General features: G+C 36.7%; 1 protein-coding gene across 12 annotated transcripts; it reads left to right on the top strand.

Moving 5' to 3' along the window:
* The first annotated feature begins 218 nt into the window (after positions 1-218).
* Positions 219-12,416, top strand: LOC123401427. 12 transcript variants are annotated; one of them, XM_045095232.1, is made up of 16 exons: positions 243-484; positions 6,487-6,576; positions 7,430-7,490; positions 7,591-7,752; positions 7,839-7,934; positions 8,039-8,104; positions 8,170-8,246; positions 8,347-8,508; positions 8,595-8,690; positions 8,795-8,860; positions 8,970-9,038; positions 9,426-9,671; positions 9,777-9,908; positions 10,763-10,894; positions 11,502-11,573; positions 12,108-12,416. In XM_045095232.1, the coding sequence occupies exons 7-16, from the start codon at positions 8,202-8,204 to the stop codon at positions 12,198-12,200; spliced, it is 1,113 nt and encodes a 370-aa protein (XP_044951167.1). In that variant the 5' UTR covers positions 243-484; positions 6,487-6,576; positions 7,430-7,490; positions 7,591-7,752; positions 7,839-7,934; positions 8,039-8,104; positions 8,170-8,201; the 3' UTR covers positions 12,201-12,416. The 12 variants fall into 12 exon arrangements, with proteins under 12 accessions (XP_044951171.1, XP_044951172.1, XP_044951170.1 ...); XM_045095231.1 differs by having other exon boundaries at positions 7,402-7,490; XM_045095226.1 differs by having other exon boundaries at positions 7,121-7,490.
* The last annotated feature ends 694 nt before the right edge of the window (positions 12,417-13,110 follow it).

Here is a 13,110-nt window from a genome sequence, read left to right as displayed (position 1 = left end):
GGTTATTATATCCATGAAGTTTGAGGGTTTTTGTACAATTCTGCCAATCTCCTGGAAAATAGGAAATTCATAGAACAAAATAAGCACGTTGGGTCGAATCTGTTGGGCACTGAGTAGTATAAGATGACCGGGGGAAGGGTACGACCTTGCGGGCGCTCACCTCACTCGACTTCGACCTAGATCGGGGCGTTTCCTATTTGACGCTGCACGTGCCGGTTCCTTCGTTATTCTCCAAACCGGTGCCTGCAGCGGCTATTACTGGGCCGGCCCATATCACCGCTTCCTTCCTCAATCTCGGTCATTGTTTCTCGTTTCCTTCCTCCGTTCCCCTCGCCTCCTTTATCTAGAGGCGATTCCGACGATTCTTCCTTCCTCCGGCAAATCCGTTTTGCTCCGTTCGTCCGTTCCCCTCCCTTTCTAGCGAATCAGGCGAATCTGGCAACTCTCGCATCCCCGACTCGCGCGTCCTCCTCCTCGTTGATGGGTTCGACTCGTTCGTTCTCCTCCTTGTTGATGGCAACCTTAATCCTGTTTTTCCTGATTTCAGTTTTTTGCTTTTGGTTGGTGTGGATCTAGTTGTTTGTAGTGTTATATTATGTCTCTTGTTCTTAGCATATGTCTCCTTAGTGTTCCCCATGATTCCCCTAGGAAGAAGAATCCATGATGAGAGCTTGGTTCGAGAAGTATTGCTGGTGGAGTGTTGTTTGTTCGAAGTTATCTTCTCGTGTTGTCTGATGTGGACAGGCTGATCTATCTTTATGTATTGGATGGAACAAAACTGCTGATTGTTTTTCATCTCGTGCGGAGTCAGTTGTCTAGTTTGTCTGTGTGTCCATCTAAGGGCGTGCTCCTCTCGTTGTCAAGGCTAGATCGTTCATTGTTCAATGTTACTGTTTGGTCTGCCTGGATTATTCATTTGGTTCATTGTGGAAATAACTTTCTGTCACATCCCTGAATCCCTAATATAGTTTAGCAAGATTGTGCTAATGTCTTTTTCATTGCATCCAAGAAAATGAAATGAAGTCAAAAGCAAAGAAATGAAAACAAAAGCAAACCCTAGCAACTCTATTTTCAAAACAATTCAAACTTGGTGACAAATCAATGAACCCAAAATGGCCATCATAAAAGTTCATCTTTTCTCATATTTACTGGAAACAAAATATCAGGGGTGAAATATACTTTCAAAATTCTTTTAGCATTTTATTTTAAACATAAAAGTCACTCAAATCAATTATATATTTGATTTCAAATAATTCATATTCTCATAAAATGTTAAAAACTTTATCTAGGTTTGGAAATATTCCAAATAACACCCCAGTTCATTCAAACTATTTTAGAAATAGTTTGGAGCCAGAAATAAAATAAACTAAGTCACAAAAGATAAAACAGAAACTGAAAAAGAAAGAAAAATGAAAAAGGTTACCTGACGCTCACCTTGGCCCAGCCCAGGAACGCCTTGTCTTCTTCCTCCTTCGCCAGTCGGAGCAGGAGGTGGCCGCCGCTTCTCTCGGCGCGACCACGCACTTACGTGCGTGCCTGGTTCCCCTGATGCGCTGGAGACAGAGGATAAGCCTCCCCAGACCCATTCCCATCCTCTCCCCCTCCTCACTCGCCCCCTGCGTCTCTCTCTCTCTGCGGCCATTGGCGCGAGCTCGAGCTTGAGTTAGCCATCGCTCCGGCCGTCCTCTCTCGCCTCTGAGTGCGCCATCTACTCCGCCTCGACGAGTATGATGTCCCCACTGAAGGAGAAGAGCCCCCGAGCCCTGCTTCACCCTCGTCACCGTCGTATTCCACCTTCGGCCGCCGGCAAGCCGCCGTCAATTCGTCGGATCCAGTGCCTCCCCGAGCAGCCTGAGCCTCCCCTCGACACCGCAGTGAGATCCGGAGTGTTTCCCCCATCTACCCCTCTCTTTCCTACGCTCTAGCCCCGTAGTCATCGAGCCGAGCTCCGGCCGCCGCCGTGGCTCGTCGTCGCTGCCCTCCGACCTCCCTCAGCCCTTCCCGATGCCTCTGTTAGATGGGGTCGAGCCTGGGCTTCATCCCAGTGCCCTCAGATTCCTAGTCTGAGGCCTGCAGCGCAATCTAGAGCAACTTCGGCGAGGATCCGCCGTGGATTTGGTCGCCGCTGGCGAGATTCCGGTGGGGCCGACGTGGAGGGGTCATTAGGACCTAGTCCCCCCCCTAGTGCCACTAACCAGTGGGCCCCAGAGTGGGTCAAACCCCACTTAGCCTCTGGTCAGCGCGGGATTAGCCCCGAGCCACTGACCAGTGGGCCCTTCTAGTCAGGTTTGACCTGGCCAGCCCCAGTTGACCATGATGATGTCATAATGACGCAATAAATACTATTTCTGATTTAATAAAATTCCAGAATAAGTGCAAAACTTTGGAAATTCATAGAAAATTGATTATAACTCCAAATTTGACAAATAATATATGCAAATTGATCAAAAAAATTCAATGAACACAATGGTGCTACTGTCATGCATGAAAAACAAATTTATGAAATAACATAAGGTCAAATGAATTAAATGATAATGATAAATATGTTAATTCAATTAATACTTGAATTTGAACTCAAATCAGGATCATCCTATAAGTTTGATAGCCACTTTAACCCATGCTACAATTCAGTTCATGCCATGTTCATGCATAATGATTATTGCATATGATTGCTATCAATTGAATGTTGTTATTACTCCTCCGGATACGTCCGAATATCCGACTCACGGATATTACCCCTCTACTGAGCAACAAGGCAAGCACCCTTTTGATCATCCCGATATCATCCCATGTTCTTGCTCCTGCTCCCACTTATTGCATTAGGACAAACTATTTCAAATGCTTTACTTCGGTAGCGGAACCTATTCCTTTACATGACATGTCATTGTCACAGTAAATAGTCAAACCATGCAACCTAGCATACCTGGTAGATGCTTGAGCTGTGATGTGTTTATTCCTGCTATGCTTGCTATGCCTAGAAGTTGTGTCAGGTCTGTTTCATCTGGGTGATGAACAGGAATGGATGAATGTGTTCTAGTGACAAAGAATAAGTGTGGAACCTGATTTGGTAAAGGTACCGATGAAAGGCTATGTAGGAGTACATGGCGGGTTGCTTCATTGGAACCGTCCTTAGGAACTGAGTTCTCTGTATGTAATCCAAGACGAGATACTACCACATGCTGGGCCCTGAAATATGATCCCGCTCAACTTATTAACCGCCTAGTACTCGATCCAGGAGTCACAAGTAGTTTCTGGTGTTTATAGTTATGCTGGAGGCCGTGCATAGTGCTGACCTTAGAGGTGGGCTATGATGCGGTAGGCAGTGGCACGGTGTACCAAGTGGCACCCAGATGATGGGCTTGGGAACCCTGCACACATCGTTTGGGGCTGTGGCGGAAACCTCGGCCGGACTTCCGTGCGGGTTACCCTCAAATAGGCGATAAACCCGAACTAGGTAATAATGTGATTAACGGTCGTGACCGACTCCCTCGCTGGGCTTCCGCTTGAAGGTTGCCGAGGTGCCTGACGTGCACATGGCGATAATTGGCGAGAGCGTGTGTGAAGAAGTACATCCCTGCAGGGTTATGATCTATTTGAATAGCCGCGTCCGCGGATATGGACTACTTGGAGACATATGTTGTTCATAGATAACTTTAATGGCTACTCATAAAAGTATCAAGATAAGTGTGAATGTCATGGATGGCATTTCCGTAGGAAGACGAGAATGATTCCATGATGGTGGATTGTTGTGGAGTTAGTGGACTCGTGTGCGAGAAAGCAAAGTTGTTAAAACTATTTAAAATTGTAGTTTAGCCTAGCCAACAGTAAAAGCGGGCTTGCTGCATGAACCACCACAACCCCTTTACTGATACCCGAGCCGGAGTAGATAGATCTGTTCTAAAGTCTTGCTGAGTACTTTTGTACTCATGTTTGCTTAATAATTGTTGCAGAGGATACCCACGAGCCAACAGGTGGGTTATTTCTAGACATCGATGATGATGAGTAGCTGGTGTCCCAGCTATGACCTGGCCCCTTTCAGAAGGGATCTGTAGATAGTCAGGCTTTATGCCTTATCCTTTCATTTGTCTGTACTCAGCATCTTTTATGCTTCCGTTGGTTTGTATGACTTGTTTGTATGACTTTGAGTGTCGGGTTGTGTGACCCCTGCTTGTATGAACATATTATGCAAGACTCTTCCGAGTCTTCTGAATAAATGTTGTGATGTTGTATGGTTATGTTGTGATGCCGTTATCGTATCTATGCATATCTAGTATGTCATGTGTACGTGTGATGCACTGTGATATGTATGGGATTCGACACCTAGTCGTATGCCTTAGTAGCTCTCTATACGGAGAAATGCCCCTTTGTGATTCCATCGAGCCTTGGTAGTTCGCTACTGCTCCGGACACATTGGTTGACTGGCATGTATCCTTCTTAGTTGATGTGTCTGTCCCTTTGGGGAAATGTCACGCGGTGTAATGGAGTCCTTGTAGCTTGCAATGACTCGTCTACACTCGCTGTTGATCGACACCTGCTTTGCTGGGTTATGTATGCCTCTCTCTGTACAGTAGAGCCACTTGAGTTTATGACTAGATATGTTGACCCGGGTTCTTTGACATTGGAATGCTAGCGGCATTAATGCATATGTGAGTCAAAAGGCGCAAAAGGTCCCGGCTAATGTAAGGTGGCAGGCGTGGGGATAACCGTGCGTGAGACCGCAAAGGGATGCAATGTGTTGCAGGTTGGATTCCTATGGCTTAGGATCGGGGTCCCGACACTTTTTTAAGTACGATTGTTCAGAGATTACTGTGATATTTCTTCTTAGATTACTTTATTCCATTAGTCATTTCACTCCGTGTTTGATGCATGAAAAAAAGCTTTGGAACCTATGATTTTTAAACTGTTTTGCTTGCCAATCATGTTAAATTTGTGTATTGAGATCACAAGAAGGTTCAGAAGTTATGTTAAATTCCAGACATTGTTCAGAGATTGCTGTCTTCCTTTTTCTGTGAGCATGCAACATTGTCCATTCTATCAGTATTTGGTGTTCAGTTATATCTGTCTTATTCTAGCATGTTCAATAGCATGTTATAATGCTCATTGTTCAATAGTGCAAGTATGTTTGTTTAGCGTTTGCTGGATAGATTGTGGAAATAGCATGCTCAAGTATTATTGTTTAGAGATTAGTATTAGTAGTATATATGTTAAGAGATTAGTTTTTTTTCGTGTAATATTTCAATCATTTTGTGTTTGATTCATGAATGAACAGCACCACTATTTACATGGTTTGGTTTTGCTTTGCTTGCCAATCTTAGTAGTTGTGTGTACTGAAATTAGAAGAAGGTTTGGAAACTATGTTTTGCTTACAGTCTCTCTATTATTTCTGTCCCTTACTCTGTGAGCATCATTGCTCAGTCTTACCAGTATCTGTCTTCATTCAATGAACTCTTGCATGGCAATGGCTTGTTATGTCTGCTATTTTTACATATAACCTTTTTTCGTAGTCAGGTCCATTCATCTCAGTATTTTATAGGCTACTTGGACTTCTTTTTGTCTTCAACCTTTCTTTCTTATTCAATTTTTAGCCTTTTAATTCTCATCTTTTTTCTTCAGCTTCATCATTTTCTTTGTTACTCATAATTTCTGTTTACAAGTTCTCATATTTCGTCCATGGCGCATTGTAGTATCTATTCATATTGCAGTAATTATTATGATCATTCTATCCTTCCTTTCGGAAGTTATAAACAAAGATGCACCAAAGTTGGACACTTTCTCTTGCAAGGTTGATTTCTTTTTCATTTCCATGTTTTGTTTTGCTTTGTCGCTCAATTTCAAGTGTACCAGGCTATAAATCAGTCAATGTGTCTCATTTTGTACCGAGATTATAGTTTGCTTTCTATGAAACAGGGCCAGATTCCTTTTTTCTCTAAAATTGACTGCAATTGAATTGTAGCCATAAGCTCTCACACTTGTGTTGATAATCCAAGTAGACTACTTTTGTTAGCTATTCAGAAAATATTTTGCCATATTCCTTCACTGCAGGCTAAATTGTTGTTCTTAATTTAAATTGTTGTTGTCATCTTTCTATGTCTTTGTTAAGTCCTTGGTTTTTAATTACTTTTTCTCCAGTCTTCAGTGTCATCGCAAGGTCATGTCCAATTTTTCTCCAGTCTTCAGTGTCTTTTAATTTAAATAGTTATTGTTCTTTTGTAAACTTGTTGTTGTTTAGTAGATGGTCATTTATTTCTTTTTACTACAACTTGAATTTGCAGGAAATTGTAGTTAGTATTTCACCATTTCTTTGTGTAGAATTTGTTGTTTTAAATATTATTTTTATTGTTTTTCAACTGCAGCCTATCACTTTTACAGGAATTACTGCTTACTGTGCTATTTGAAAATTTTCAATAGTTGTTGTTCATTTCTGCGTATTAGTTATTGTTTAGAAGATTGTAATTTATGTTTTTCAAATGCCACATGAATTTGCAGCTCAAGAAGGTAGTGGGATTGGGCAACAAGAAGATTTAGGAGGGGATGAACCTTCTGAATATCCCCCATGATGTCTTCGTAATTACCAAGGTGGTTTGTTTATTCTTACTGTAAGACACCACCTGTAGAATTTTGAATTTTTCAGCATGTTTGTATAGCAATTCTTATAAATATCATAATTTCTGTCTACTTTATTCTTTACTGGAGGTGGTTTAATCGTTTGAAAGTGACATTAATCTAGAAATTATTACTTGTTCTTACCAGATGTAGAAATTATTCTTTTTCTAGCATCTTATTTTCTTGTTATTTGTTTTTTTCCAGCAAGAGTGTTTCCCAGGAAGTTATGCAATCCTACTTATATTTTCCGCCTGTCAACCATGCATTTCAAAAAAGCTGTCAAACATTTTAGTGGTGTTCAGTTAGGTCATATTAGCAAATATAAAATGGAAGCCCTCCTTCATATGCCATACCACCTTATAATTCCAATGAATTTACTTGAGTGGTTAGATCAGCACATTTTTGGTAATGTAGAGCCCTATTTCAAGCACAAGAACAAAGTTATCAAGACCACAAAAGATATGGTGGACAAAATATTCAATTTCCCTGGTGGCACTTTGCCTTTTGTTTTTCGCAGTGATGATCCTCAAGTGAAATCAGAAGTTTGAGAGTTAAGAAGCAAGTACATTGATCACCGTAACAAGATGCCAATAAGTAAAATATAAGAGGTTATGCTTGGTGATAAAACTGAAGATGGTTTTATCAGAACCTTCACTTTTTATTTCATATCAACTATTCTCTGCCCTGCATCAGACTGCTTTGGTAACATGAAGTTCATATATTCTCTAAGAGATGTTTCTCTCATTCCTACACTTGACTTTGGACAATTGGCACTCGATTTTATGCATGAGGAATCAGAGCGTCATTTTTAAATTATAATGAACAGACCAAGTGTTGAGGAAATGAACAAGCCTTCTCATATTGGGGGATTCCTTCCTATTTGGGGAGTAAGTTTTTCCCATATTCCAATTTTTAGTTTTTTTTATCTCAATTTTCATTTTTTCTATATATTTTTTGACTGATTGAGTTTTTATTTTGGAATGCCAGATCATTTATCTGTATTTTGTTGATTTTGATGTTATTGAGAATCATCAATCAACTGTGGATTATTCTCTTCCTCGGATAACTCATATTAAGAATGATGATTTCCAGTATCTTGCATTGGTCGATATGAATTATGAGTCTAAGAAAGCTTTTGCAGTTCTATCAGTAAGCATCGTATAATATATTTCATGTGTTTACTTATATTTTCAGCTCCGGTATTTTTTCATTGTTCATTCTTCTTTCATTTGTAGCTTCGAGACATATCTCAAACACCCTATGCTAATGTTGGGCTTGTGAACAATGCTCCTGTTAATCCTTCCGAGTTTCTTTCAGTTCCTCATGTGGAGGTATGTCTTTTTCTTCATTCAGATTTCATTGAATACATGATTTTCAACTAGTCTCTTGTTTTTTTGCACTATAGTTTAATATTTATAGATAATGTCACTTTTAGGTCATTAATGCCATGAATGTTGACTTAGATGGCAATGTGAAGCCAGATCCTCATTCCAAGAAACAAGTAAATTTGAATATTTTCCCCCTCGTACAATATTGTTCATCATTTAAAGCAAATTTGTTCTGCAGTAATTCCGAAGATTTGTTATTTACGAAGTAAAATGAACAAGCCTTCTCATATTGGGGGATTCCTTCCTATTTGGGGAGTAAGTTTTTCCCATATTCCAATTTTTAGTTTTTTTTATCTCAATTTTCATTTTTTCTATATATTTTTTGACTGATTGAGTTTTTATTTTGGAATGCCAGATCATTTATCTGTATTTTGTTGATTTTGATGTTATTGAGAATCATCAATCAACTGTGGATTATTCTCTTCCTCGGATAACTCATATTAAGAATGATGATTTCCAGTATCTTGCATTGGTCGATATGAATTATGAGTCTAAGAAAGCTTTTGCAGTTCTATCAGTAAGCATCGTATAATATATTTCATGTGTTTACTTATATTTTCAGCTCCGGTATTTTTTCATTGTTCATTCTTCTTTCATTTGTAGCTTCGAGACATATCTCAAACACCCTATGCTAATGTTGGGCTTGTGAACAATGCTCCTGTTAATCCTTCCGAGTTTCTTTCAGTTCCTCATGTGGAGGTATGTCTTTTTCTTCATTCAGATTTCATTGAATACATGATTTTCAACTAGTCTCTTGTTTTTTTGCACTATAGTTTAATATTTATAGATAATGTCACTTTTAGGTCATTAATGCCATGAATGTTGACTTAGATGGCAATGTGAAGCCAGATCCTCATTCCAAGAAACAAGTAAATTTGAATATTTTCCCCCTCGTACAATATTGTTCATCATTTAAAGCAAATTTGTTCTGCAGTAATTCCGAAGATTTGTTATTTACGAAGTAAAATGAAAATATAGGCTCGTGTGGAAGAAACTACTAAGGAAGAGCCAACAATACCAAAGGTTGAAAACATTGTTGATGTTAAGGTACCCTATATTTTTATTGTTTTAATTAACTATTGTTTATTCAATTATTTCTTTTTTCATTTTATTTTCAATTTTATCCATACAAAAAACTTAGTTGAGTGAGTTGTATTGAATTTAACCAAAATTTGAAAAGCTCAAAAGATATACCAATGTTCAACTAATGTTCAATTCACTACACTTTTTACATGTTTTTCCTTCCATCGAGAACAATTTTGGCCTGAATTCTGCTTACAAGACACCAATCATTCCTTTTCATCCTTCAGTTCTGAATATATAATCTCTTGATGAAGCTACTAGTTCACAACCTAAGGTTTGTTTTAATTTTCTGCTTTTTTCTGTTGCTTCTTACTTTTGTTGCTTGAACAACAAGTCTTCTACCTTTCCTAGCCGGAAGAAAAGAATCGATCACCTCCAAGTACTCCTGAGAATTTTTCATGTGGAATTAATGAAAATAGGAGTTTTATAATGAAGAGCTCTTCTTCTAGAAAATATAGAGTCAAGTGCTTCCAAGGAACACCCATCATAATTGAAGATGTTTCTCTCCTGTTTTTGCTACAAAAGAAGACAAAACAACATACGAATGTGATGCAAGTGTTCAAATTCAAATGCCCTTGGAATTTTCTAAGCAACAAGGTCAGTGTTCTTGTTAATATCTTTCTTTTTAAACTCAATTGATTATTTCCTTTTCATCCTTTTTCAATTACTTTTGTGTGGACTTTTCTACAATCATTGATGCAGAAGCTGGAACAAGCACATGTCCTAATAGAGTTGAAAAGAAGAATAGGAAAAAGAGAGCACCTAAAGTTCAATCTCGTGATGTTGATGAGTTTTTTTTTCAAAATTCTTGAGGAAGCCTTTCTACGAAACATAGTAAATTCTCTAATTTAGTAACTATATTTTTAATACTCATAATTTTTTGATATATGTTCTGTTACCGCAGCACTCTCCATACACAACTGATTAGCTAAGAAATATTTCTTATACAAATATCAACTTAATGAGAATATGGAAATGAACATCTTAACTTCGTTTGAATTAAACTTGTTATTTCAATCAATTCGTGCATTGGTATCCAAAATCAATTTGAGTGTCCATGCATTTTTAATTATAGACCACATATGGTTTTAATCTTAACAGTATCGTTGCAATTCTATTTATAACTTTTTCCTAAAAGCAGTATTGAATTTGAATCTATAGTTACCTTTTTTTATTTTTTGCAGCACTCTTTTGGAAAACTTTTTTATGTCCCTATAGTTACCATTGTTTATTCTTTGCAACACTATTTTTGTGGACATTCCTTGTTTTCCTGTTAGCTATGAGAAACTGTGGATGAAGTTATGAACTCGTTTATTCAACTTGTGAACTTTGAATCAAAGATGAACTCTAACGTAAAACCTTTTATCAAGAAATATTGTTTCACTTCCTATTTCACTTTGAGTATCTTCCAACTTCCTTTCTGCTACTCTTGTCACTTCTTCTTCTTTTAAGTTGTAAACTGAGTCAATTTCTCTTATCTTTTATCTGAATGGCGATAGAATAAATTGTTGGTTACTCCTAAAACATTTGATCCAGTTAGCTGCATAAGAGAATTTGACAGAATTAATTCATATGAAACCCTCTGGAAACACGACTTGGTAAATATCTGTTAAAACTTATATTGTTTTTGGCATTAAGTTTCTGTTATTTTTCATTATTCATTCTTATTTTGCTTTTTCTTTCAACAGTTATTCTTTCCTACTATAAAATCAAGCAATTGGATATACTCTGCATTAGTTTTCTTTTCGAGAGAACTCACATTTTTTTATCCTTGTGGCACTATCTCAGAAACTGTTGAAGGAGAACTTGTTCACAACTTGGTAAGAACTTCTTTTAGTCAGAATATCAATTGAATTCATTAGAAACAAATTAAAATCATGCTCAAGCTCAATTTAAACCTTCTAACTATTATTTATATTTATATTTTTAAACACGCTTCAAACTTTAACATGCTTTGTAAGATTAGTAAGAAACCTTTCGAGAATGTGTTTATTTTCAAGCTTGAAGATACTGGTCCATACCCAACAAAATGCCTGATGTAAGTTTTTTTCTTATTTCCTTTTTGTTTTCTTCATTCCGAGTTCAATTTTTCTCTCTGTTGTTCTTGTTTCCTTTTGCTATTAATGACATGAAGTACACGCCATAGAACATGGCCGAGATTTATTTTTTGCTAGGTGTCGAGAGCTATATTTTTTTCTTTGTTGTTCTTATTTCCTTTTGCTAGGTGTCGAGAGCTATATTTTTTGCAAGCAATGCTTTGTTTCTAGATTTATTTTTCTTTTATGTTCTAGTAGCAATGAACTGATAACTGTTTTGTTTAGGTCTGTTTGTTAAAAAAACTTGTCTAGGATGGCAGTTTGCTCCTTTAGAATACTACATTTTGTCTAAGTCTTCCTCTTCTTCATGTTTTCTTTTTCTATATACAAGCATGATTCAAGCCACTATTTGCCATTACACATGGAAAACTTTGAAGGCAAATCAATGAAGTTTTTTAGTGCGGTACTTTCTTAAAAACTGTTTGAATTCTATTTTGTGCCACATATATATTGTATTTTCTTGTATCAAATATAATACTATATATCAATAGAATTGAGATAAATTTATGTTTCAAAATGAAAATTTGGAAGACTCATACTCCTCTTTATTTGAATTGGTTTTATGTGACCGATAAATTGAAAAGAAGATATTTATCATGTATTTATGTTTAGTTCCTACTCCTCTTTTCTTGATGCAGTTTCTGTAGTTCCTGCATTTCTTTCTTGAAGTTGTTTCCGCAGTTAACTAAAAATAACATAACAAACTACTGTATACCTTATGTTTTGTCAACTTCTATATACTACTCCTCTTTTGTTTCTGTAGTTTTCTGCACTTCTATTTTGAAATAGTTTCCGCAGTTAACTAATAAATAACATAGCAAACTTCCGTATATCTTCTGTTTTGTCAACTTATGTATACATTTTGTATACCTTATGTTTTACTTCTCAATTTTTCCCTCTATATTAATATTATTTATACATTCTGTTTTGTATGTAGGAGAACATACCAAAGTGTAGAATGATCTCTGCATTCAAATTATTCAAAAGTACCTTGAACCAGTTGAAAGAAGATCTGCCACCAAGCTTCTGATCTTAGGATTCCTCATCTTACAATTGTCAATGTGTAATAGAATACCAATTTCTGCTACGAACAACCTTTCTTAATGTGGGCTAGTATGGAGTTTTATTATTTTCATGTGTAATACTATGTTAGCACATACTCGTACAACTACTACACAATTTTCTTTTGTGACTATTGTTGGACCACTATCAAGGAAAAATATTTGGAGGAGACCAAATTAATATCTTTCTTTTGTTATTGGGGATATTTATCATATTTTTTGGTGCTTATATTTTGTGCCTTGTAACATGTCCACTGGATAACAACAAATTTTTTTGGCACACCTATGCATATTTTAGAGTAGACCTTATGTATCTTATATTTTTTACTCACAAGTTTTGCCCTATTTTCAATTTGCAAGGTGAATATCTTTCAAATGTAAAACATTAATGTGTTTAGCAAAATATAGAAACTGAAAATAATTTTTTGAGCATCTAAATTTTCTAACAGATTTATGTTAGAATAACAATAGAAAAATTTGAAAAATATTTAACAAGCAAAAGTCAAGTTTCTAGTTTTAGGATCTCAAAAGTTTTACAAGCTTTATATTCTACTAATAGTATAGTTGTGCAACATTTGGCTTCGATGTACCAACGCCATTTTCTCGAAACTTGGCACACACAAATTCCTCATGCTCATGATGTTTTTAGTTCCAATTCAAAAAAAATTACAATGCAAAATTTCAATCTTTCTTCGAACTGATTAGTTTAATATTTTAGTTTGATATCTTTTAAGTACAAATTCAAAATTACTTTAAAGGAATTTCGCTTCTAATAAATTTTAGTTCAACAAATTAAAATATAGTTCTCTTGAATTCATTGAAAACGAATTAAACTAGTTTAACAAATTACTTGCATCGAACATCTTGAATTCTAGTTCA

This window comes from Hordeum vulgare, chromosome 6H (assembly GCF_904849725.1).
Source record: "Hordeum vulgare subsp. vulgare chromosome 6H, MorexV3_pseudomolecules_assembly, whole genome shotgun sequence".
Classification (NCBI taxonomy): domain Eukaryota; kingdom Viridiplantae; phylum Streptophyta; class Magnoliopsida; order Poales; family Poaceae; genus Hordeum; species Hordeum vulgare.
The sequence above is the reverse complement of the archived record's forward strand: the minus strand, read 5'-3'. Positions and strand labels throughout refer to the sequence as shown.

What these genes read in the sequence shown, in the direction of transcription:
- LOC123401427 (XM_045095232.1), top strand. Translation starts at nt 8,202, where the DNA reads ATGAACAAGCCTTCTCATATTGGGGGATTCCTTCCTATTTGGGGA. An exon ending in AAGCTTTTGCAGTTCTATCA is followed by an intron (nt 8,509 to 8,594) that starts GTAAGCATCGTA and finishes TTTCATTTGTAG; the next exon opens with CTTCGAGACATATCTCAAAC. An exon ending in ATCCTCATTCCAAGAAACAA is followed by an intron (nt 8,861 to 8,969) that starts GTAAATTTGAAT and finishes ATGAAAATATAG; the next exon opens with GCTCGTGTGGAAGAAACTAC.